Here is a 26,776-nt window from a genome sequence, read left to right as displayed (position 1 = left end):
TACTGCATTCCAGCCGCCGTGGGGGGCACCGTCCAGTGGGCTAGAGTACTGGCCCTGGAGCCCGAGCGCTGGGGCTCCGGGGACACACCCAGACCTTGCCACCTTTGGGAAGGTATGTATCCTACCTAGGCCTGTTTCATCAATTGCAAAATGGGAACAAGAACAAAATCTACCTCAGAGGTTGTGTGAGGATTAAAATGAGTTTATTTACATACAGTGCTTAGAAAAGGGTTTGGCATGTGGAAAGCACCATATAAATGTTACGCTTTATTGGCGGTATTGTTATGAAGTCTCACAGGACACTCCAAACACAGTTGTGAAGTAGTTATTATTCTCTTCATTTTACAGATGCCTTTGTGAGGAAACGGAAGTTCACAAGAATCCCAGAGTTAGTGACTCCCAGAACTGAGACTGGAAACCAGATCTTGTGTCCCTTCTACTCCCCAACAGCTCCTGCCTTTCAGAGAGACAAGACATCCGGAAATTTACATAAGCAACTTTAAAACTGGGGCACTATCCCGGAGCTCAGCAGGACCCTGGGAGAGGGAAACAGAGGATTTAGAATCTCTGGAGAACAGTGCCTGAGAGGGTAGAAGGGTATGGAGAACAGAGGGAAGGAAAACGAAAAAAGGAGCCTGAGACCACTCAGAAGGTGGAGTGTTGAGTGAGTGAGGCTCCGGCATCTCTCACATCTCCTGCTTCTTCGAGGTCACCAAGGTGGACCAGAGCCACCACCTGCCAGAAAAGAGAGATGAGCTTCTGAGCCCTCAGTTCCCTATGCACAGTCTGGCCTGGGAGGCTGGCAATAAGAGCCTAGCCAGGAGGCTCCAGCAGGAGGCGCCCTCCCCCTCCATCCCCCCACACCAAACTGGGAAGCCTGGGCCTGGGCTGGCCATCCCAGGGTCACTGGACTAGGATGGGGGATGGGCCTGTGACAGGAGGTACCCTGGGTGTCCTCTTCCGGCCCCATGGAGTCCTCTCCCATCCCCCAGTCATCAGGGAACTCTTCCACTCTGGGGAAGGCCCCTCAAACGCCAGGTCCCTCTACTGCCAGTGGGGTCCCAGAGGTGGGGCTGCGGGATGTGGCCTCAGAGTCCGTGGCCCTCTTCTTCATGCTCCTGCTGGACTTGATCGCTGTGGCTGGCAACGCCGCTGTGATGGCCGTTATTGCCAAGACTCCGGCCCTCCGAAAATTCGTCTTCGTCTTCCACCTGTGCCTGGTGGACCTGTTGGCCGCCCTGACCCTCATGCCCCTGGCCATGCTCTCCAGCTCTGCCCTCTTTGACCATGACCTCTTTGGGGAGGTCGCCTGCCGCCTCTACTTGTTCCTGAGCATATGCTTCGTTAGCCTGGCCATTCTCTCGGTGTCGGCCATCAACGTGGAGCGCTACTACTACGTCGTCCACCCCATGCGCTACGAGGTGCGCATGACGCTGGGGCTGGTGGCCTCTGTGCTGGTGGGTGTGTGGGTGAAAGCCTTGGCCATGGCTTCTGTGCCAGTGTTGGGAAGGGTCTCCCGGGAGGAGGGAGCTCCCAGCATCCCCCCAGGCTGCTCACTCCAATGGAGCCGCAGTGCCTACTGCCAGCTTTTCGTGGTGGTCTTTGCTGTCCTTTACTTCCTGTTGCCTCTGCTCCTCATCCTTGTGGTTTACTGTAGCATGTTCCGAGTAGCCCGAGTGGCTGCCATGCAGCACGGACCGCTGCCCACGTGGATGGAGACGCCCCGGCAACGCTCCGAGTCTCTCAGCAGCCGCTCCACTATGGTCACCAGCTCGGGGGCCCCCCAGACCACCCCGCACCGGACGTTCGGGGGAGGGAAGGCTGCGGTGGTCCTCCTGGCTGTGGGGGGGCAGTTCCTGCTCTGTTGGTTGCCCTACTTTTCTTTCCACCTCTACGTGGCCCTCAGTGCTCAGCCCATTTCGACTGGGCAGGTGGAGAATGTGGTGACCTGGATCGGCTACTTCTGCTTCACTTCCAACCCCTTCTTTTATGGATGTCTCAACCGGCAGATCCGGGGGGAGCTCAGCAAGCAGTTTGTCTGCTTCTTCAAGGCGGCTCCGGAGGAGGAGCTGAGGCTACCCAGCCGCGAGGGCTCCATTGAGGAGAACTTTCTGCAGTTCCTTCAGGGTACTGGCTGTCCCACGGAGTCCTGGGTTTCCCGACCCGTACCCAGCCCCAAGCAGGAGCCACCTGCTGTTGACTTTCGAATTCCAGGCCAGATAGCTGAGGAGACCTCGGAGTTTTTGGAGCAGCAACTCACCAGCGACATCATCATGTCGGACAGCTACCTCCGGCCGGCCCCCTCGCCTCGACTCGAATCCTGATGGGCTTCTGGACACTTGGAGGGAGATGGGGCTGGGGCTGCTTATGACTGAAGGAACATCTTGCGGGATCACCTTTTCCCGGCTAGCAGGGGCTGGGGCTGGGGCTGGGGTCTCTGCACACAGCTTTTGCTTAGTTTTTCTGGGTCAGGAACAATGCCAACAGGATGAACGTGTGGCAAAAGCCTTGGACATGGCTATGATCCTTGACTACTGGGGGAGGGAACCTGGTGAGAGGTAATGAGAATAAACGGTCACAAAGGTGAGATAACACCTTTCAACCAGTGAACTTTCCATGCCTCAGGAAGCAGGGAAACTCTCTTAAGGGTGGGAGGTGGAGGATATAGAGCAGCAGGCCAGGTTTGGAGTTATTGTGGCGATCTTTTAGGATATCTCATTTTTCAGGGTAATTGTCCAGGGCAGTAACTGCACCCAGGCAAGGTAAGAAAATGACCGGTGTCTTCTCCTTTCCTTGCTAGGTTTAAAAAGAACGAAATAAAGTACAGCTAATTGTTTCCATTGGAGTTAATGGATCATTTTCTAGTTTAGACCTGAGGGCCAGCTGGATATATATATTCCTTTCCTGAGTTTGGCCAGAAGCAAGGGGAAATAGCAGTTAGGGAACAGAGAGTAGAAGGCAGGAAAGCTGACTGCAGCTCTCTCCCACCCTCCAGGATCAGCCCTTCTGCTCTATTCTTCTGTCTCTCTCCAGCACATGGGAGAAAAAGCTCGGGGCTTGATCTCAGCAAAGGCAAGGATACAACAGGGTGGTTCTTTCTCCTAGGTTTTTAGAATGAAGAAGTGGAAGGATTGGGAGTTGGATGGCTGAAGGTGGGAGTTAGCATTTGAATGGCTAAGATGGTTGGACACAGAAAGGCCAGACGATCACCTTGACCAATAAAACTGTAAATCTTTTTTTTTTTTTTTCTTTTCCTTTCTAGGATTGGCCTCCCTGATCTCTCTCCTCATGGCAGTGACCCATCTCCAGCCCCCTGGACAATCGGGTACAAGAGACTAAGGTTGGGAATGGGAAGGGTGGGGTTTCCATGGTCCATTAAATGCCTCCCTACTCCCATTCATCGCTCTCAAAATTAGCTTCAGTGACAAAGACTTAAATCTCTCTCCTACCTGCAGTCCTGGGTTGGAGAGAGGGTGTGAGAGCTGGGTTCGGCTGTTCACTGTTTGAGACTATAGGAATTTGTTGGTTAGTATTGGTGGTGGTATTTTCAAGGGAGGCAGAGTAGTTGCAAATTGGACAGGACATCCATCTGGGACTACCTGTCCATCCACTTCCCTCTGTTGAATCAAGTGACATTAAAGGATTGAGGCAGGACCAGAGGGTAGTTTGATCTGTATTTGAACAAATTTCTGGCTCATTGAACATTAAAGGGTAAGATGGGCTGGTGGGAGCGGGATAGCTTCCCCTTTGAATGGCCAATAAATAATTTTTATTATAAAAAGTTATACTGATATCAACATTTCCTATTTCAGTCCAATTCAGTACATAATAGTTGAATATCCAGTATTCTCTGGGACCCACACAGAGTCACTGCCTTTGAGGAGTTCATAGTCTAATTTGATCAGGCATCTTGTATTTTTACAGAGCATTTATATCTGGTAAAGCATTAAAGAATTTTGAGAACTATGTTAAAGAATATATTGGAGTTCAGTCCATTGAACGTAAGATACATGGAAACTTCCTGTGGACTGTGGAAAGTGTGAGGGTTGTAAATGAAACCCTAGTTGAGGAAAATAATTTATTTACTGAAACTGAGCAAATCTCCTTTTAGATCTAGGAAAATTTACAAGTGTCTGTCTTCCTACCACCAGACTTACTCTAGCCTATGACCCATTATACTGAGGAAATCCTTTAAATAGTATATATACCAAGGAGAATCTTTTGTGACTGAAAAACAAATTCTCCTCGCTCTCCCTCCTTTTAAGATAAAGCCGTTAAGGGAGGAACCTCATTACTAGATAACAGGAAAAAAACTTCAAACATCATCGAGAAGCTAGTAGGCCCTAAGCATTGCCAGCAGGTGGCAGTGTGAGTCCGGTGGAAACAGGAAAGGTGCAGGTCGAGGGGAGGCTGTGAGGAGAGGGAATGGGGAGAGGGGAGGACATTAAACATTGTCTGGCAGCCATTTTGTTAATTTATTTTGCCTTTTCCTTTGACTTTGCCCTCTAAGCCTTCCTTCACATATATCAAAAAAGAAAATTTTAAGTGCAAGGATATCTCTAATTCAGGCTGAAATTTTCTGACACTGTGATCTCACTGGCATTTATTACAGAATTTGACATATGCTGGTTCATTTGCCATTTATTTTTCCGAGTGGATCATGAAGGAAATAAAAATTTCTCTTCTAGTATGCTGTGAATTCTCCCAACAATTTCTACCATGACCACCTTGCAGTTGCTTTCTACTCACCAGGATCATTTGGGAGAGTTTGCTATGTAATCCTTGGCTGTGCAAGCTGTTCCTGGACCAAATTTGACTTCTCTAGTTGGCTCGAGAATCAGGTTGAGACAACCTTCCTGTCATTAACTTTTCCTGCACCCCAGTGGTGTTGGGGTAACCCTCATCCCTAGGTGAAAACCATCTGTCATCAGGTCTCCCCAGGTAACATCTTATTGTGGCATGGTAGAAAAGGGGTGAATTCGGAGGCAGACATCTACTTACTCACTGTGTGAACTTGGGAAAGATGCTTAATTTCTCTGAGCCTATTTCTTCATCTGTAAAAATGAGGGTAACATCACCTACCTCACAGGGTTGTTGTGAGGAGTAAAAGAGATGACCATATGGAAGCACCTAGCCATACCTGGCAAATAGGTACTCAATAAATAATGGTTTTTATTCCCTTTCCTCTTGCCCTATTCCCCCATAGGTATTGATTATGGGAAAACCATCCCTCTTGTTCTAACAGTCATTTGGGAGTGAGTAGGAGGCTTTTCAAACTTTAAAAAACTGGCATTACTAAATTATAGTGGATGAGGTGGTTTATTGTGGCTCTCAAGAAATCCCTCCAGTTAATGAATCATCACCATAGAGACCTTTCTGTTGGGGCCTTAGGTTCTAAGGTTTAAATTCTATTAAGGAAATAGTTTTTAATCCCAGGGAAAGGTTTGGGGGCTACGTTCTCTCTAGAATGTACGATGAGAGTATTTGTGCAGCTATGTGGCAGTAAAGGCGATTTAGGGCCACTTTCACGGTAGTACCCAGAATTAGGAGTGAAAGGACGGAGTCTCTGGCTTCTGCAGTGGATATTTTTAGGTGATGAGAGAGCCGAGAGACAAATCTACTAGACCTTCCCTTTGTGTGTGATACTACAACCGGAAATTTTAGTAGGAGATTCGCAGGATGCACTGGTTTGTTTTGGGGTATGGGCCTGAGGTTAACTGATTTTGGTACAAGTCTGAAGCCCCTTAACGCAGGATCATCTATCAGCGCTAAAACTGGCTTATATTGGAGAAAGGCGGCATGGACATTTTTTGGAGAACTACACGCTTACCTTTCAGGTAACAGAATATCTTAGCGATTGCAAGTGGCCTTTTGCCAACAAAGTCGCTCGGCAACTCGTAGCTAACGGCACAAGGCCCGAGGTACATTTTGAGAGCAGGAAGGGGTGTGGGCCAAAGGAGGGCAGAAAGGGATCACTAAGGTCCCGGGCGCGGTCGGTCTTACAGATCTCAGATGTGAAGCGTGGTCGGGCCCCAGGCTCTGCAGTTTGTTCCCATCCTATAGATCGGGCTGAGACAACCCTGGCAAAGAAAGTGTCCTACACCTGGGAAGGGGCTTCGGGTCTCCTCAGCCAGAGGTCAAAGGCGCTTTCTGACCAGTGAGAAATTCTCAGCAGAAATTCCTGCGCGGGCTGTGGACTCTTATTTGGGACGGCCCACCCCTGCAATCCGAAACCTGCCGCGTGACCTCAGGAGGGTGCCACGAACGGGAGAAGCCAGTCCTTGGTTTTCCCACATTTATCCAAAGAAAGCAGCCGAAAAGGAGAGGAGGCACGAAGGTGGAGCAGCGTGCCCGGAGCCCGCTCAGTCCCGGCTATTCTGCGGAAATTCCGCTCCGCCTCACCGGCCCTCTCCCGGTACTTCCGCTTTTCGTCGCTCCTCCTCTACCCTAGCTGGACAGGTTTGAGCAGTAACCGCCGCGGGGCGTTGCCGGAAGTGTCGTAAACGCCGGATATCCGGTTTCTCCGGGCGCCCAGGGAGCTGACGGAGAGGGCCGCCGCCCAGCCGTAGACGTTGTCTCAGCGAGCCGAGCTGCGGTCTCCGCGGTGTGTGAGTGAGCCCGGGCTCTGTCCCCTCTCCCGCCGCCGCCATGGGCTGCACGTTGAGCGCCGAGGACAAGGCGGCGGTGGAGCGGAGCAAGATGATCGACCGCAACTTGCGGGAGGACGGGGAGAAAGCGGCCAAAGAAGTGAAGCTGCTGCTACTCGGTGAGGGGCTGAGGGCGGGCCTGGCAGGGTGAACGGGAGGGCCTAGGTACCCGGGAGCCCTGAGGAGGGGCTGGCCCGACCGGCAGAAAGGACCCCGAAGGGATCTGGAGGCGTGACGGCCGTGGGGCGGGGTGTTCTTTGGTGGCTGAGGCTCTGGAGGGCGTGATGAGGGGGTGGGGTTTGGAGTTGTAGGAATTAGGCTGGAGGGAGGGTGTGACTCGGCGCTGGAATTGCGTTTAGTGAAGAGAGCTTGGCAGTGTCGGGTAGTAGGATGTTGAGACCTGTGTTTAGGAATATGGGAAAGGCTCATAAAGGAAGAGCTGATGTTAGGGAGATTTTGCAGAAGGTTGGAGTGTGTTCATAGCAAAGAGGACGGGATAGAGTTTGTTGGGCACGTAGAACGGCTTATGAGTTTGGAGCGTGGTGATAACTTTGACAGGATGCAGTAGGGATGCTGGAGTGATTAATGTAAATAGAGGGCCAGGGTCACATAAGGACCCTGTCATTTATTATCGAGTGGGCATTTTGAATTGTTGGTAGGGTGAAGGAACCCTGGATTATCCAGGAACGTGAAGATGTGAGGTTGAGATAAAATGAGAAATTCTCAGATATAAAGGAAAAGAGCTTGGGTACAGAGGCTGTCTATACTTTTCCACCCTTTTCTATCATTTTTACTCTTTTAAGGTTTTATAACTCCTTCCTTTGTTATTATAAAGGGGGAGGTGGTGTGAGCTGAGGGAATTTAAGGACTGGCTTGTTTGAGGTTTGTGGCAAAAGATATAGTGGACCATAGATTACATACTTGAGAGTTGCTGAATAGTTGCTAGGGGTGACGTGCAGTGGGAATGGAGTTATCTTAGGATAAATTATGGAATTGGACACACTATAAAAGCTGGGACAAACTTCTAGTGAACTGTTTTTTATCTTTTTTGGTTTCTTCACACTAAAAATACTGGCTTCAGAAAACTACTGTTTATTTTACCCGACATTCATTTTGAGCAGTTTGTAGGTACAGTCAGATGCATTTTGCTCAGCATGATTAGTTTAAACGTTTTGGAGACTGGCTTCTAGAGGCTCGGTAAACTGTGTACCCTGGCATTAGCTTACTGATAAGCCACAATGCCTTCACTAATTGTATTTTCTCCAGTTCTTTTAGAGAAGAGTAAGTAGGAGTCATGGTTTCTGTAAGCAACAGAACTTTTTTAAACAATTGGTTTTTGAGAAAAAGAAGTCGCTTTAGGAGAATTGCCAGGTTTTCATGGTGTAAAGCTCCAGAGGACAGAACACACCACAGTAACCCAAGGCATATTTTGTACTCTAGGATGCGCTGGGTGCTGGTGCTAGTCTCTTGATGTTAATGTACTTAGTGGTTTGCAGATTGCAGAGGCCCTGGGAACAGCCCTTTGGATCTAGGGGGAAAGTTATGCATTGGAGCTCGAGTTTTTGGTTTGACTGTCTGACCTTTCATAACACACGAATTCAAATTGTAGTTCTAGACTGCCACTCTCTCTAAGAACAAGTACTTTTTGCGGATGAGCATTGTCCATGGCACATAGTAGGTGCTCCTTAAATATTTACTCTTAACTAGCATGAACCAGCTAATGTTGGACATTGCTCTTTGGGCTTTTTTAGACATTTAATATAAATCATTATAATACTCAAGGCATTAATGTTGTCCATATTGATTAATTGGTTATGAAATTAAAGATGTATTTATAAGTTTTGATATAACACTGGCCATCAGAGATCCCCTTAGGACATTAGCCTCGTGTAATACAGTTGTAAACTGTGAGGCTTTCTTCCAAATGGCAGGATTTGGCAGGCAGAATTTAGACAAGCAAATGTCTGGAAAAGTCTTTGTTCAGAACTTTATAAATAGTGCATTTAATTAAAAACAACATTAAATACATGATGATTTAGGGAACTTCAAAAGCAGTAAGTAAAAATCAAAGTACTAAAACGTTTGCTTTTCAATTTTTATCAATTTCATTGTTTTAAGTAAGATTTTTTTAATATTCTTGAGCAAGTTAAAGCAACAAATTTAAATAGGTTGCAGATGCAGATACTCTTGCTTGAACCATATCATTATGCACAGAAGTTAAAGTTATCCCTTCTTTTCTGTAAGCAGAATGCACTCATCACAGTATGCAGATACTTTTATTTTTTATTTTTATATTTTGCTGTAGAATACCTCTTTTGATACAGTCATTTTTACTTCATCACTGTGAAACTGTCAAACTTGAGATATATTTACTTACCATTGTCTCTCCTGGTACATAATGTGTGTTCGTTAAACATTACTGTATTTTCTATTTGGATGGATGTAGTCTAGTATGGTGATTAACAACCAGGGCTATGAAGTCAAACTTTTTCAAATTTGAATTCCCATTTGCCAGTTATAACCTTGGAAAGGTTACTTACTTAATTTCTCTGCCTCAGTTTTCTTATCTTTAAAATGTAGAAAAAAGAGCTACTTCATAGGACTGCTGTGAGGATTAAATATAATAATAAGGTGAAGTGAAACACAGTCTGGCACATAGGATTAGCTCACTGAATATTAGCTATTATTTATTAAAAAATTTTTTTTAGAGGGAGCCTGAGTGCGGAAGAGGGGCAGCGGGAGAGAGAGAATCTCACGAGAGCTCCGTGCTCAGCCTGGAGCCCAACGTGGGCCTTGGATCCCTTGAACTGAGATCATGACATCAAGAATTAACCCACTGAGCCACCCAGGCACCCCTAGCTATTATTGTTATTATTAAATCAAAAAGAATGTTACAGATTGTAGGTACTGTAGGAATTCAAATTAAAAACTGGTGTGGGCTGAATTAGTAATACTTCAATGGAAGCAATATACTTCAGTGAAAGGAAAACTTCAATGTTAAAATTTTTTGATTACCTTTGGTTTGAATTCCTTAGGTGTGTTATTGGGAAGATCTTGATAATGCCAAGTTAATCATAATATTCTGTGGAAAGACGAAATTGTTATGCAAAGCTTCCCAACCAGAGTACAGTGCATAGGGTGGCATACAAGCCACCCTATTTTTAGGGTGCTGTTTTAAATTTTTTAAAATAGTTTTGAAACTTTAAATCATTTTCATAACTTTAAAATTTTACGACAGTTGAAATGATATTTGAACATTTTTAGTATGATTCCCCCCTGTAAATTTTGGAAACATGGCAAATGAAAATATTTTATTTGGAAGGTTTATGCCAATTAGTATTTAATATCATCTGTAATACTTTGTATTTTATTTTTCATGTCATAATTTTATGATCTAAAGAAAATATACATTATTTTCACCAAGCCCCTCCAACTTACCTTAGTAAGCTTACAAATATCATTTTTAGTGTGACACCATGTGACAAAAGTCGGGAAGCATTAGTATAAGAATGGATAAGAGCACTGCTTACAGAGTCACTCCGAACTGAATTAAATTCCCACTTTCATTTCCTAGTTGTGAGACCCAGAACATGTAACTTAACCATATGAATCTTGTTTTTCACATAAATAAGGTGGGGATGATGGTGCCTGTTTCATATATGCAATAAGTTAATATATGTAAAGTGCTTAATAAACAAGTATTCAGCATTGGTAACTTCTGTTTTTTTATGATAATGTCTGAACGCTTATTGTTTTAGCTACTTTTTTCAGGGATGTTTCAAACAGGTAATTTGATTTTTTCAAATAATATATTCTTTTCAGAGGTCTTCAAGGAATTTTAATAAATAACACTCTTGTAAAAGGAATTAAGTATTATCATTTAGTTTTGTAAGTTATTGAATGATATAGTCTTGTGTTATCTTTAGGTTTTTATTTCTTGATAGTTCCCCTTAGCAGATCCTGAGAAAATAGTATTATACAAAATAAGATTAATGCTTTGTTCTTTAGGATTTTGCTGGGGTGGTATGGCAAAAGATAAGTTGCATACAGAGGATTGGAATAATCTAATTCACTTAAACCTTATGCAATTTATTATTCAGATTTAAATACCTGCATTTACTGGCTGAATATGCTTATTATTGAAAATAAGTGGTTTTTTTGACACTAGAGAGTTATAATTATGAACGTTTCTTTTAATTTAGCTTACACTAGCCACTTAATTTTAATTTCCATAGTACCTATAATCTGTAGCATTCATTTTGTTTTAATAATAATAGTATTACTTTTATCGTTTCATTAAATTTTGTTTTTTTAATGTTTTACTTATTTCTGAGAGAGAGAGAGAGAGACAGTGTGAGCAGGGTAGAGGGTCAGAGAGAGAGGGAGACACAGAATCTGAAACAGGCTCCAGGCTCTGAGCTGGCTGTCAGCACAGAGCCCAACAGAAGGCTCGAACCCATGAGCTGTGAGATCATGACCTGAGCCGAAGTCGGACATGCAACCAGCTGAGCCATCCAGGCGCCCCTGTTTCATTAAATTCTCATAGGATGATGTTCTTTATAATGTTTGCCATTTTTTTGGCATGAGATTCATAGACCATTATTACAATTCTTGTGAGGATGCATCTTGTGTCTGGACAAAAAAAAAAACAAAAACGAAAAGAAGAAACTGGCATAAAATATAGAAAGTCACATTTCAAAAATAGGTTAGTTTTTTATTAGCACTTTTTTGTGTCTCTTGTGTCTTTTATTTAAATGCATTGATCACTTCACTTTCTTCATGAAAATATGGTCCTTTTCAGGAATTACAATATTGTAATTTTCCCTAAGTATGCTAATTCTGAAGTAAGTACAAAGAAAACCGTAGAGTAGGGTCTTACTTAATAGATTTGACAAGGCATGTAACCTTGGAATCATTGCTGCAACTATCCGTGCTGTCTTCTTATGTTTAGTTTAGTTTTATTTTATTGGAGAATGAGGTTTGTCAGGGAAAGTGGGGAGGAAAAGATATTTTAAGTACTTAGGAACTAGAATATTAGCAGTAAAGTCCAAATATTAGAAATATGGGTCTCATAAGAAATGCATAGAGCAGTGGACACTAAATTGGTTCAGATAACTGAAGTTTGTTTTAAAACTTGTTTTGTAGTCAGAAGAATATAGTAGACCAGCGCTAATAAGAGATAGTTCTTTGAAGTGGTAACTGAGTTCATAAATAGGCGATCCCATGTAGTGTAGGGTTAAAGAACAAAGGTAACAAGAAATTGGGGATTCATCCTAATATCTGAGCTTTGTTTTCCTTTTTCTGTATAATGAAGTCTAATCATAGTGGTTTCTTGTCTGTGATGTTAATATTATCAGCCAGATGAAATATTTTAGCAAGTTATAAAGAGGGCTGTTTTTGTTATTATTTCTTTTGTTCTTGAGTTTGACTGAAATTAGTTTAATGTAGTAAAGCTGTTTAGGAAGATAGTTAAAAAGACAAATTCATAAAGTGCCCATAATGTAAATTTTCAAGAGAAAATAAGGAAAAGCATTGTAATGATTGATTTCCCCTCTGATTTTAATTGTCTTCATTTTGGTAAAATTCTTTTTCCCGGGTTAGCAAGTTAGAGTTATCTTTAAGCCTTTATCTATCTGGGCTATCCTGTTACCTGCTTAGCAGTCATCTGTATCATATCTGTAATTCAAGCTGCTTGAACTGAATAACATTGTGTTAGGATTACTGTTTAATTGTCCCAGTTTTTACACAATGCTCTATGTAAATGAAATATCCTATTTTTTATGTCTTGCTATTATTAAGTTGCAACAGAAACGAATATATCTGATACGAACCAAACAAAGAAAAACCAGAAAGACCAAATATGTTTGACTTGTACCTGACTGATGGCCTGGTGATCTTAGAAACAAGCTTCAGGAGGATATAGTCTTTACACATAGATTTCTTTTGATTTTCAAGTTAGGCTTGGAAGATACTTAAAGTTTAAGAGATTTATTAAGGGCTAGCGGAGGAGACGTTAGTGTGTTCATTGTTCCGTTAACTATTTTGCTGTTATGGGCCTCTTTTTGTCACCAAGTCTAATTCACAAATGGGTAAATGGTTTTATTTATTTATTTATTTAAAAAAATTTTTTATGGTTTATTTATCTTTGAGACAGAGAGAGTCAGAACATATTCATACAAAAAGACTTTGAGTTTTTTGGATGGTGTTAGTGTTTTATATCTCAAAAAGTTTTTGTTGCTTATCTTTGAAGTACATATTCAAAAATTTTTTAGTTGCTCATGTAAATCTACAGCTGTACAGTCAGGCATGTCTCACCATGATTAAAAATATACACTCTTCTATTTAAATTGTGCTTGTATCTCCTGCTTTTATTTATGTGGCCTGCTAGTAACACTTACTGCTCTCATGATATAGAGACCATTTAAATTAGACATCTTTTTTTTTTTTTTGATGTTTGTTTATTTTTGAGAGAGAGAGAAAATAAGCAAGCAGGGGATGGGCAGAGAGAGAGGGAGACAGAGGATCCGAAGCAGGCTCTGCGCTGTTAGTGGGCTCGAACTCACAGACCACTCACAGACTGGGAGAACGTGATCTGAGCTGAAGACAGCGATTGAGCCACCCAGATGCTCTTAAATCAGACTTCTTTAAAATTAATTAGCAAGGTAGCTTGATTCTTTTTATCTTTTTAAAAAAATTTTTTTTTAATTTACTTTTGAGACAGAGACAGCACCTGCGGGAGAGGGCAGAGAGAGAGGGAGACACAGAATCTGAAACAGGCTCCAGGTTCTGAGCTGTCAGCACAGAACCCAATGTGCTGAACCCGTGAACCGTGAGATCATGACCTGAACCGAAGTTGGACACTTAACTGACTGAGCCACCCAGGTGCCCCAGTTCTTTTTATCTTGTAGTTTCCTGTAATGGTTGGATTAAAACAAAAATTTTTTAAATGTTTCTTTATTTTTGAAGAGAGAGAGACAGAGCATGAGCAGAGTAGGGGCAGAGAGAGATGGAGACACAGAATCTTAAGCAGGCTCCAGGCTCTGAGCTGTCAGCACAGAGCCCAACAGGGGGCTCAAATCCACAAGCCCTGAGATCATGACCTGACCCAGTCAGACGCTTAACCGACTGAGCCACCCAGGCATCCCTGGATTTTAAAATTAAATAGTATTCCATTGAACTCTTAAGAACTTATTATGGAAATGTTATACTATCTTTGGATTTCTGTTTTAGTCATATATTGTTATCCCTAGTTTTTATATTTTTTAATTAAATAGTGTCATATGGAAATGGATTTTGCTCAGGACCCTGGAAATTATGTTTTACAGATTACTGTAAATTACAGAAGGATTGTTTTAAAGTGACACACTTTTGAAAGAACATTTCCCCCTCTATTTCCTGAAGTTAGAACATGGGAGTCATTAACTTCAAAACAGGGTTCTGTTTGAGGTAATGATATAATCACCATCATGATTTTCACAGATAATGTAGTTCTGATGTATGTGTTAGGATAATGCAGTCTTAAACTTTCCATGGAAGTTTCAGTGTTATGTATTTTTGAAAATAAACATTGAATTATTTCAGCTTAAAGATACCAATCTCTTAGACCATTTTTCAGCATTTCTAAATCTTCACATATGTTGGTTCATATTAGGTTGTTAAAAACTAACATTCTTCTCTTCCTTCTTCTGTTTCTAAGAAGTATATTTTTATCCTTTTATTTTTCTTATTGTGGTTATTACCAAAATCCACATTCATGTCCTCATTAATATTTGTACTTTTTTTGGTAAATTTTAATTTCCTTTATTACCAATAAGGTTGTGCAGCCTTTCTTAGATTTGTGGTCATTCATGTTCTTGAGTGAATTTGTCTTTTGTCCTTTTTTTTTTAATTGGGTGGTTTGCTTTTCTCATTGATTTGTAGCGATTCTTTATGATTTTAGATCACCTGCTTTTTTGTTCATTATAGGTATTCCAGATTTTTCATTCCCAATTTGTGGCTAGTGTTTACTTTCTGTTGATTTTTCATGTTTCAGAAGTTATTCATTTTAATATTTGTACTTTTTTGAATTTTTCAAGATGACTTAAAAGTTTTTTAAATAAACTTTTTATTTTGGAATAATGTCATGTTTTATTAAATATTTTTGTTTAGTTTTGAGAGACAGAGCGTGAGCGGGGGAGGGGTAGAGAGCGAGTGAGACACAGAACCTGAAGCAGGCTCCAGGCTCTGAGCTGTCAGCACAGAGCCTGATGAGCTGTTAGCACAGAGCCTGATGCTGGGCTTGAATTCACGGACTGAGAGATCATGACCCAAACTGAAGTCAAACGCTTAACCAACTGAGCCACCCAGATGCCCCAGAATCATGTCACATTTATAGGAAAGTTGCAGAGATAGTACCTAGAGTTCCTGTATACTCTTTACCTAGTTCCTCTTAATATTGACATCTTAATAGCTGTGGTACGTTGGTCAACAGGGCACAGCATTGGTGCACAATTGTGCACAGCATTGGTGCATTAGTGTTAACTAAACTACATACTTTTTTGGATTACATCGGTTTTTCCACTCACATTCTTTTTCTTCTCCAGGAGCTAATCTAGGACACTGCACTGCATTTAGTTAGGGCTGCTTTTTATTGAATTTTTGGTTTTCAGTGTTACGCTGTCTAGAGGAGGCTCATTTATGAACTTATTTATGATTAGGTATCTCAGATCCCTTTTTATGTGCACAGGTACTTTTTTAGCCTGGAGATAAATGAGAAATAACTCTTAGGCAGTTAAAGTTGTGGCGATATACTAGTGAACCATGGTAATATATGTGAAATGTGGTTACAGAATGAGTAACCAATTTGGGGAGTAGGAGAAACAAACATGCGAGGGAAGTCTTCCTAGAGGAGGGGACATTTGAGGTGGACCTTGCAGGATAAATAGGAACTTTTAAGACGGACTAGGGCTAAGTGCATCCACACAGGGAGTGGTGTGTACAAAGGCTCAGAAACCTGAGTGAGCAACTAGTTAGATTTGCCTGGGATGAAGGTTGGTTTAGGAGGAGTGTGGGAGATAAGGCTGGAAAGGTGTGCAAGGAATTAGGAGAGTGTTGCTTGTTAGCTGTCTTTTAAGCCATATTTGTATTTTATACATAGAGATATAGATATAAGTTGGAGGGAAATCATCTAGGGACTTTGCATTCTCCTCCCTCTTATTGGCTGCCTTTTTTGCCATTCCACTGCTATTCATGCTATAACCAAAGGTTAGGAAAAGTAAATACGTATATGAACTCCAGACTTTTGAGTTTTGATTTTTAGCATTGGTGAACATTTATATGGAGAAGGAAATTGAAATTGTAGGCATCCTTGTGATCTGACAACTCAGTTTATAATATTTTGGCATTTGTAAATTTTTAAAATGTGGCATTTACATTTGATTAAATAGATGTGTAGGAAAGGGCTCTGTGCTGCCATCAGTGTTTAGACTTAAGTGGGGAGATGATTCTAACATTTGTAAATGTAAAACTTTGGAATATGTGGGTTTTGATGAATGGATGTGATATTCCAGTTAACTTTGGAGGACATCACTACATATAACAAATTATTTAGGTTAAAAATGAGTATTTTACATTTCTATCTCACAAGAAAATTTCGAGGCAGAGCTAGAAAGAAATACACTTTTGCAAAAATAGTTTTTAGTCGTTTCATTTGTACATACCATATAATTTAGCATCAGCAACAAAATGACTATTTGTTGCTCTGCTTTTAAAGAAGTAAGAGGAAATTTACTCACCAGGGTCCAAAATCAGAACATTAAGACAGTCAGAGGATAATCCACCCCCCCCCCGCCCCCACCTTACTTACAAATGACTGCTCCCTTAAGCATTCTTTTTATATTCCACCAAAGTGTAGAAGAGACTCCACGACTCCCTCTTGATTGGCCGGCTGCCCAAAGGGAACACATGATCTTTGGCAACACTCAAGTTACCATATTCATATTGTCAAGGGTTAACATTTTGGGGAGAGCTACATGGCTAAGTAAGCTGCCTGCCCCCCAATCTAGGATTTCACACATTGTTATCTTGTAGTTTAGGGTGACTTTTTCTGTATTCCTTAGTGCAGATTCCTCAGATAATCTCATTGGTCCTATTCATCTTTTGGAGCTAGGTCACACAGGGTGTAGGCCCTTTGTGGGCCTGTGACTGGGTTAATCCTGTGTCAGGTTTTTACTCCTGATCCAATCACAGAGAGGGGAGTGGCTCAGGTCTTTCAGGCAGTTGCCCACTGAAGCAGCTAGGTAGGGATATCCCTAGTGGCAGGCATATATTCTGAAATTATGTCTAATATGTCAGTTTAGTTTTATCAAAAACTTCTTAAATGTACTTTAAGCCTTTTTGGTTGTTGGTATGTGATTGCTTCCTAGAAAAATCTTTTTCACAAAAGAGACCCATTATCTCTGTCTCAATCACACTTAACTGTCATCTTTTAAGATATTCATTCATTCATTCATTCATTCACTGAACAAATATTTGAGTACTCACTGTGTTTCATGCGCTCTTTTAGGTGTTGGGACACAGGATGTTCAGGAAAGATTTATAGCAGTTTATTTCACTTAAGTAGATGATGGGTGCAAGGGAGCTGGGATACAGTTTGAGAGTAAGGTTTAGAGGGGAATAAGAAGAATAGAAGGCTTGAGAGTGAGTCCAGATTTATTGTCAGGTATAGTTGTAGGGTGAGAGGTGAAGGCCTAGCCAAGCATGGGTGTGGGGCTGAGTAAAGATAGCAGAGGAATGGAAATCTTCTGTTAACTGCCCACATTGAAAATTCCATCCATTGCAACTGGCATTTACAGAATGTGATTAGGCAACTACTGAAACTCACAGAAACTCAAGCCATTCATCCCACACCTATTATGTGCCTACTCTGTCCTAGATGGGGGAGAGTAGAAACACAAAAAGAAGGCACTGTTTTGTGCTTTCTAGGAGTGTGCTTTTGAGTTTAGGACTAATGGGAGTCCTAAACAGGTACAGACCCAAGTAATTACAATAGTTTGACCAAGTATTAGTGTTAATGGTGTTTGACACTAAGCTGTAGGGCCGTGTTGAGCCTTGTCGAGTGTCCTTAAGGGAGAGGTATACAGATGTGGAAGGGTTTTCAGATCCTACTAGAAAGAGTTTCATTACCATTTTAATCAGAATCAAGAAAACCAATTAGCAGTTTATGAAAAGCAAGATTAGAAGTTGGAAAGACAATCAAATAATTTTTTTTAGAGCAGCGAGACTTGGCTAGAGATAATGAGGTGAAGTGGCTGGGAAGGATAGTTTGGGACTTAGTTTGGGAAATTAACCTCTGGGACTCATTCTGAAAGGGTAGAATCTATGTCAGCCATCGGAGTGGGAGTAATAACTCGGAGAGGGAATTGAGAAGGCTTCAGCAAAGAGCCGAAGTTTGAGTTGACTAAGGTTTTCAAGGGTGTTCATGTGTAAAGGCATAGCATGCTTGGGGGGACAGTGGGCTGGATGAAGCAATTGTTCTGATATTTTAGGCTATGGAAACTTGCTAAGAAAAATAGATCTAACTTTTCCATGAGACCATACATTCCTTTTTGTATTTGAAGTGTCAGTGTCAGCCAGTTCCAGACACATTTAAGAGACATGTTTGTTTAAAAAAAAAAAAAAAAATGAATAACAATCTTTATTTGCTCCGTAATGTTTTTCCCATCTGTAATTCTGCTAACCTTTTCTTTTACTGATTCGGGAGCAACTGGTTTTTCCATTAAGTATGGTACTTTCAAAAACATTTTGAATGAAATGTCATTTTTAGCCTTAATCTGAATTTTCACTTTGTTAGTTACTCATGCCTGTCAATAAAAAGAAATCAGTGGGAGCAATAGATAAGTTTATTATTGGAAATAGCATCGACTGTGCTGCTGTGATCTTTAGTTAGAGGTACTCATATTTTGTTTGTTTTGTTTTTTAAGGAATAGCTATCTAACTTGAGTATTCTGTTAGCTCGAGACTATGTAATTATAGAATACCCTCAAGCACGAATATAGAAGGTTGGCTACTAGATAACTCTTCTTTCCTTCCATTGCTGCACTCTTTAATTCTTTCTACTCTTTGTCCAGTCGTGATCAGGAGTGGGTGATTGGAGACCATGGTGATCACTGCATTATGGCAGCTATTTTGAATGATTGGGTTAATAGGAAGATGTGGATCTGCAGTTTGATTTGAAGTCTGTGTGCCAGAACTAGAATTTTAATCTGCTTTTAGCATTATAATAGTTGTAGTCATAGAATGTTAGAGTGCAATCTAGGCCAAAGCACTTCACATTTTGTATATAAGGAGACAGACAGACATTGTGAAGTTAGGTGACTTGCCCAAGGTCATACAGCTAGTTATTGTAGAGCTAGGATTAAAATCTATTCTTCCACTGAATTTATTACTACATGGTATCATTGACCAAAAAAAAAAAAAAAAAATCTATTTAAGTGAAGTTAGAAAAATCAAGTAGATTTGTTGATCAAGCTTTTAGCCCCCCGTGGGAGGAAGGCTATCTGTACATGATCTAGTCATATGCTCCCATGTGTCTGATAACGGGTGGAGGGGAGGGCATGTGTGGGTTGTAGAAAGACCAAGAAGAGTATCTTGGTCTAGCACTGGCTAGAGGGTTGTCTAAAAATATGCCATATTGGGACTTAGCTATGCAGACCTCTAGAAAGGGAGCCACACCCTACTTAAAAGGCTGAACTTCTAGAAGCTCAAGATTTCTCCACAGAAACAAGTATTTAAAAGGAAAAAGAGATGTTTCAGTTGCCACTGGAATTACCACTAGTACCCATGATAGTGGTACAAAGACCTTTGAGGAACATTCAAGGAATAGATGCAAGAAGTGCAGATGGGTGAGAAGTGTGGGAGAAGAGGTAGTTAGGAGTATCTAGGGGCTGAAAATATATTTAAAGAAGAGAGTGTTTTTGTTCCTTTTGGTAGGGTGGAGAAAATGATTAATGCTTTGACATAGTGTGCTGTGGCATTTCAGTTCTAAGTTGTGGTTTTAGTGTGTGAATCCAGACTCCATCTGGGGTTTTATTATTGTGAAATAGCTGTTAAGTAGTTATACTATTTCTGCTGGGATTTTGAATCAACTGTATGTTGATGTATGTTCAATCTCCTATTGACCTTTGTTTTACAGATTAGGAAATTCATTGTCCCTGAAGGCACAGAAGTATAAAAGAGTGTAATACACTTCTGTACCTTCCTTGGACTGGCTTTAAGTTTTCTTTTAATCAAAATGAAAGAGAAAAAAGAGAAGGCATTGGGTGACCATGTTTTTTGAATATCAGCCATCTTTTAGGGTTAATTTCTTTAAAAAATTTTTTTAAGTTTATTTATTTTGAGAGAGATCAAGAGTTGGGGAAGGGGGGAGAGAGAGAGAGAGAGAGAGAGAGAGAGAATATATCCCAAGTAGGTCCTGTGCTGCCAGCGCAGAGCCCAATGCAGCGGGGCCCGAACCCACGAACTGTGAGATCATGACCTGAGCCGGAGTTGGACACCCAACCAACTGAGCTGCCCAGGCGCCCTAAGGTTAAGTTTTTTAAATCAGTGCATATGTAAGTTGAATGTATTTATTCATGACAATTATTTACTTACATTAGCAGTTCACTGGCCTTTAAAAAGTTTTGCAAAGACAGTCACCCTCTCTCATTTTTCATACCCATAATGTAATATATGCTGTGGGAAGAAATAGGGGGAACATGTGATGGTGTCTTGTCTGCAGGAGCTCCTTAAAAAAGAAATGTAGCTTGTATTTAGGTAAATATAATGATTTTACTGTAGAGTATATACTGGTGAATTGTTTTTCATCTGACCTTTTTCTGTTTAATTGCTTATAAGAAGATTTTCTAGATTAATTCTGCCTCTTTATCCTCTGCAGATTGCCTTCCTTTTATTGTGAATAAGACCATCTAATTTGGCTCCTTTTCTCCCCTTTTTTCCTTGGGAAAATCTCCATAGCTTCCTCCCTCATCCTTTCTTCCTCTTTGTAGGAGATGTCCTTTAGATATATGTTGTTTTAAGGATGAGCCTTCTAAGTTGAAATGATTCCATTCCCTCCTGTCTCTAGGGCTTTTCAGACTTTTCTCCCCTCTGTATCCTATCCCCTGACCATTTCCATCCCTCCTGCCTACAGAGTCTTCTTCACTTCCTCCTTCTGCAAGCTATAGGTTGTATCTTTGCAGTTCCTTTGTATCTGTTCCATTTTTTGTTTCTTTAATATTATTACTCTGGTAGGATGAAGATGGGAAAATGGATATCTCCTTAAATTTGTGAATTTTTTCAAGTTTATTTATTTTGAAAGACAGAGAGAGAATGAGAGGAGGACAGAGGATCTGAAGTGGGCTCAGTGCTGACAGTAGAGAACCAGGGCTTGAACTCATGAACCATGAGATCGTGACCTGAGCCGAATTGAAATGCTTAACCGGCTGAGCCACCCAGGTGCTCCAAATTTGTGATGAATTTTAAAAGAAGATAGGTTTTAAAAAAAATGTAAATAAGGGAAGTTCCAAACATTACACATTGCATATTGGGGGAAGGAGATGAGACATGGGAAGCAGTTTTGGGAAGGCCTCAGAGCACGATCTTATTAGAGAGGAAACTTACTACCAAAGCAGTGGAGCACAAGAGGATTGAGGTAAAAATTAAGAGTTCAGACCTAATAAGAAAGGGCTATAGAACATGTTAGAAGAATTTAGAGAGTTATTAGTGCCATTTGGAAATGATAAGAAAGAGAGGCTCTGAGCTGGAAGTTTGAGAAATTTCAGCAGTAATATACAGTAGGCTTACTGTCAGGATCAGCCTTGTGAGGAGCAGAAAGGATTAATTTGAGGAATGCATAAGAAGAGAGATTTTGTTACAGCTTGATGTAAGGAGAGGAGAGAGTGAGTGTGTTCCAGATGATTCTTAGATTTCGTACTTGGAAGAAAGGTAAGCTGGTGGCACTTTTCTTGCTGATCTAGAAGCTGAATGGGTCTAAGACTTTTGGTGTAAAGTAATTCATTCTTTGCACAAAATGCCCTGAAACACCCAATAAAATACATCTTCTGTTTAGTTTCCGTGGTCAGTAATAGGTGCCTTGAAGAGGTGGAACTGGATGCCTCGTAAAAGCTTGGGTGAAAATATGTAGTGTGATAATAAAGAGAAGGACAAACTGACAGTTTATCAGGGAACCTTGGAAACATGAGAGAAGCAGGGTAACATACTTTTTAAAAATCATCACTTTCAGGGGCGCCTGGGTGGCTCGGTCAGTTAAGTGTCTCTTTGTTTCAGCTCAGGCCATGGTCTCAGGGCTCCTGAGTTCAAGTCCCCATTGGGCTCTGTGCTGGCAGTACAGAATCTGCTTGGGATTCTCTCTTCTCTCCTTTCTCTCTCTGTCCTTCCCCCACTCATGCTGTCTCTGTCTCTCTCAATAATAAAATAAAACTTTAAAAGATAAATAAAATCATCACCTTCATAGGGTGGAACTTAGATGAGATATTGATTGTTCATTGATTATTTCATTCAGTCCAACATAAAGGATAGAAATCCAATTTTCAATATGTGAAAAAAGTGTGCACATGACTTCATTAATTTCTATTTTTCCTCGTTAATTTACTAGCTGTGCTAATGTGGGATCATCTGGGAATTCTGTGTTTTAAACTAGTATTTAAAATATAGCTGGTATGCTTTTGTATTCTCTTCCCTAGAATTGAATAACTTTTTTTTTTAATTTTTAATTTTTTAAGTCCATTTATTTATTTTGAGAGAGAAAGAGAGAGTGCAGGCAAGGGAGGGACAGGGAGAGGGAGAATCCCAAGCTCTTCTACGAGAATTCGAACTCCCAAGACCATGAGATCATGACCTGAGCCAAAATAAGAGTTGGATGCTTAACTGACTGAGCCACCCAGGTGCCCCAGGATTTTTTTTTTAAACATCCATGGGAGAAAGCACTTTCTTTTAACAATGTCATTAAAAAGTCCTTTATGTGTTCTATTTAGTGCTACCCCTAATTATCGGTTAGATGATAAGAGCAGAGATAAAGTCAGACAGAACTGCCCTTTTTGAGTTTGTAAAAATGTAGATTCCTGGAATTTTCAAGTTATTTGAAATTTGTTTTATCTAACAGTTTTGGTTGATAGAGTTGAGAAATATTTAGTAAAGGATCATGTTATTAAGCATTAGTAATTTGTCTGGCCAACAATATTTATTTCCCTAGCCAATTTATGTCATGCCCAGTACTAGGCCCTGGGAATACAGAGATGACTAAACCTTCATGGGGTTTATAGTTTAGTGATGTGAAGAAGTGATAAATAAGTGCTCTGAAAAAATACTACTTAGAGTAAGGAGAGAGAGTATGATGGGGTGGGGACTATTTAGATAGATTAGTCAGAGAAGGCTGTTCTCAGTGAAGAAGAAACTCTTGCAGAAACCTTCCAGGCAGAGGGAATAGTAAATGGCAGAGAGCATGAGTCAGGATCTAGCTCATTGAGGAGCAGTTTGGTATGTTGGAAGAAAAGCAAGAAAGCTGGTCTGACAAGAGCAGAGAGAACAAAGTGGAGAATGATAGGAATTGAGGGTAGAGTGGTAGGCAGGGACCAGAGCATGTTTCACCTTATTGCCCTTGGATTTTTAATATTAAAGTCATTTATTTGTTTGTTTATTTAGAGAGACAGAGACAGTGGGAGTTGGGGAGGCACAGAGAGAGAGAATCCCAAGCAGGCTCTGCAGTGCCAGTCTGGAGCCTGATGTGGTGCTTGAACTCACAAAACTGTGAGATCATGACCTCAGCTGAAACCAAGAGTCAGACGCTCAACCGACTGAGCCACCCAGGTGCCCCTGCCCATAGATTTTATTTTGAGTGTATAGTTGACCCTTGAATAACATGGCATAGGGGTACCAATACCCCCATGCCACCCTGCCTCCTGGAAAACGGTGTATAACTTTTTGACTCCCCTAAAACTTAACTACTAATAGCCTACTATTTTTTAAAATTAATTAATTTCTTTTGCGAGAGGGCAACAGCAGGGGTGGGATAGAGAGAGAGGGAAACAGAGAATCCCAAGCAGGCTCTGCACTGTCAGCACAGAGCCCGATGTGGGACTTGAACTCACCATGAGATCATGAGCTGAGCCAAAACCAAGAGTCCCATACTCAATCGACCAAGCCACCCAGGCACTCCCTAATAGCCTACTGTTGACTGAAAGTCTTACCAATAACAAATAACACATTTTGTATGTTATATGTCTTATATGCTGTATTCTTACAATAAAATGAACTAGAGAAAAGAAAATATTATTAATTTTTTAAATATTTTTATTTATTTCTGAGAGAGAGAGAGACAGCGTGAGCAGGAGAGGGTCAGAGAGAGGGAGGAGACACAGAATCTGAAGCAGGCACCAGGCTCTGAGCCTACTGTCAGCACAGGACCCGACGCAGGGCTTGAACCCACAAGCTGTGAGATCGTGACCTGAGCTGAAGTCAGACACTTAACCGACTGAGCCACCCAGGTGCCCCAAGAAAATATTATTAAAATATTACAGTATTGTATTGCATTTATCAAAAAATATTTGTGTGTAAATGGACCTGTGTAGTCCAAACCTGTGTTATTAAAGGGTCAGCTGTAATTGGAGACCATAGGAGTTTTGGGGCAGATTTGTGACCTAATTTGATTTACATATTGACAGTTCATTCCAGCTACTGAGTGGAAAACTGACCATAGGAAAGGCAAGGTCTCAAGCAATGGACTATCTAGGAACCTTTTGCAGTGATCCAGGTTTGTGGTTTCCAAGGTGCTCATGATACAGGAAGAAACTGTTACAACTATATTTATATTTATTTATTTATTTTTAATGTTTTATTTATTCCTAGGAGAGAGAGAGACAGCGTGAACAGGGGAGGGTCAGAGAGAGAGAGGGAGTCACAGACTGAAACAGGCTCCAGGCTCTGAGCTGGCAGTCAGCACAGAGCCCGACACGGGGCCTGAACCCACGAACCGCGAGATCATGACCTAAGCAAAAGTCGGACGCTTAACCGACTAAGCCACCCAGGCGCCCCTATTTATTTTTCAAAAATTCAGCTTTACTAATATTTGGTATACATGTTGGTACTGGCACCCACATTCCATCTGTATATTAGTTATATGTGACCTACCATTAGTTACATGTGCCCTGAGCAGCTGGGTGAGTGCTGGTATTGACTAAGATGAGAACAGGGTGGAGTAGAGTTTGTTTGGGGGTAAGGGTAAAAAACAGGAACTCAGTTTGGGGCATTGTAAGTTTGAAATGCCTATTCAAAATGTAATGAGATTTATCAGGTAGGTGGTTTAGATGTATGACTCTGGAACCAAGGTTAGAGGTATAAATTTGGAAATCATTATCATAGAAGCAGTATCCAACAACTGGAGCCAAATTGTGTCAATACAGATTTCAGCTTTGCTACTTACTGGCTTCAATTGTTGACAAGTTAACTTGGCATCTCTCTGCTTCATTCACCTCATCTATAAAAAATAAGTGTCTGCCTTACTGGGTTATTGTGAGGATTAAATGAATTAATAAAAGCAAAGTGCTTAGAGCAGTGCCCTGCACGCTGTACACACTAGATATTAACTATTACTGTCAGTTTACAAATGGTGTTTAAGACCAGGGGATTAGATGAGATGACCTAAAGAATGAATGTAAGTAGAGAAAAAGGCCCAAGGAAGGAGTGCTGAAACGATACAACTTTCGAATCCAGAGACCTGAGGCAGAAGACTGAGGAGTGGGGTAGTGGTCAAACCAGGAGGGTATAGGGTCTGGAAGCCTGCCTGGTGAAGAAACTATTTCAAGGGGAGAAGTTGTCATTGGACAAATTCTGCTCAAGAGGTTGAGTAAGATGAGGACCTAGAATTGACCATTGGGTTTGTTAAAATGGAAGCTGTTAGAGACCATGAGAAGGGGTTTCAGTAGCGTGGTGGATATGAGCATCTGGTTGGGGTGGCTTAAGGAGAGAATTGGAGGACATGAGTATAGACAACTCAGGAAGAGAGTAAATGGAGTAGTAGTTAGAGGAATATATGCAGAGTCAAGGAAAGGCTGGTGTGGGGGTGTGTGTTGATTTAAAATGGAAGATAGTACTGATGAGAGTGTCCCCGTGGGAAGAGAAAACTTCTCATGTGCGTAACATGGGATAATTGCAGTAGCCAAGATGTCAGTAGGTAAAATCAGGTGGTTTAGGGCATTAGCAGAGACCATTCATCCACTGATGAAGGTGAATATTAGTAGGGGTACAGATAGATTGGTGGATTTGGTTATGAGCTAGTTTCTTGAGTGCTTTACTTTTTCCAAGAAAAGAGAGGAAAGATGATTAGCAGAGAGTCAGAAGTGGGAAGGAGTTGTAAGGTATAAGGTTCGAGAGAGACAAGAGGTGGTATGATATAGGCATCTTGGAAGGGGGGAGAATTAATTGACTAGGGAAATCCAGGTGAAATATCAAATTCAGAGGACTCATCTGACTTTGGTGATCATTAAAGTGATTCCAGCTGGCAGACGAGGGAAATGTGGTTTTGAGAGTACATACAGTGAAAAAAGTGGTGGCAACTCCTCTGCTTCTATTTTGAAGTCTAGTCACATGGCTGAGAGTATTGCTCTTGGAACATTCCTCAGATCCATGGATGTTGACAGAGGAATTAATGAAAGTGATAGACCAAAAATGAATCATTTCATGTTTACCTGTGTTCATTTTCTATATCATGATGTTTCCCTTAGAGGATGAGTTCCTAGAGGTGTTTATGTTGCCATATCTCCTTGAGCATGCCTGCTTTACACAAATGATATCAAGTAGGTCCTGAGATTACGTTCAGTGAATTATATTTGGTTGCTGAGTTATGCTAAAAAAGTAAAAAACTCTAAAAGGAAAGTTTAGTAGGGTTTTTTTTTAATGTTTATTTTGAGAGAGAGAGAGACAGAGCACAAATGGGGGAGGGGGGAGACACAGAATCTGAAGCAGGCTCTAGGCTCCAAGCTGTTAGCTCTAATAGAGCCTGACATGGGGTTCAAACCCAGAAGCCAGGAGATCATGACCTGAGTGGAAGTTGGACGCTTAACTGACTGAGCCACCCAGGCACCCCAGTTTAGTAGTTT

At 41.3% G+C, this 26,776-nt stretch overlaps 2 protein-coding genes and 1 long non-coding RNA gene across 3 annotated transcripts in view; 2 read left to right on the top strand and 1 right to left on the bottom strand.

Annotated features, from left to right (window-relative positions):
* Positions 1 to 309: 309 nt before the first annotated feature.
* On the bottom strand, positions 310 to 17,430 carry LOC120244508. Its single transcript, XR_005531558.1, has 4 exons — positions 17,169 to 17,430; positions 16,492 to 16,572; positions 9,663 to 9,729; positions 310 to 735 (listed from the first exon to the last, which is right to left on the bottom strand). It is a non-coding gene; the product is annotated as an uncharacterized LOC120244508 (long non-coding RNA).
* Positions 731 to 2,413, top strand: GPR61 (G protein-coupled receptor 61). The gene has a single exon (XM_039251084.1). The coding sequence runs from the start codon at positions 969 to 971 to the stop codon at positions 2,322 to 2,324; it is 1,356 nt and encodes a 451-aa protein (XP_039107015.1). The 5' UTR covers positions 731 to 968; the 3' UTR covers positions 2,325 to 2,413.
* The window catches only part of GNAI3 (G protein subunit alpha i3), a 39,126-nt gene continuing 18,870 nt past the window's right edge, over positions 6,521 to 26,776 (top strand). The window contains exon 1 of the mRNA XM_039251085.1: positions 6,521 to 6,766. Coding sequence (XP_039107016.1) covers positions 6,649 to 6,766 — 118 coding nt within the window. The 5' untranslated portion in view covers positions 6,521 to 6,648. The remainder of the gene's footprint in view (positions 6,767 to 26,776) is intronic.

This window comes from Hyaena hyaena, unplaced genomic scaffold (genome assembly GCF_003009895.1).
Source record: "Hyaena hyaena isolate Hyena2069 unplaced genomic scaffold, ASM300989v1 scaffold_390, whole genome shotgun sequence".
Taxonomy (NCBI): domain Eukaryota; kingdom Metazoa; phylum Chordata; class Mammalia; order Carnivora; family Hyaenidae; genus Hyaena; species Hyaena hyaena.
The sequence above is the reverse complement of the archived record's forward strand: the minus strand, read 5'-3'. Positions and strand labels throughout refer to the sequence as shown.

What these genes read in the sequence shown, in the direction of transcription:
- GPR61 (XM_039251084.1), top strand. Translation starts at nt 969, where the DNA reads ATGGAGTCCTCTCCCATCCCCCAGTCATCAGGGAACTCTTCCACTCTG.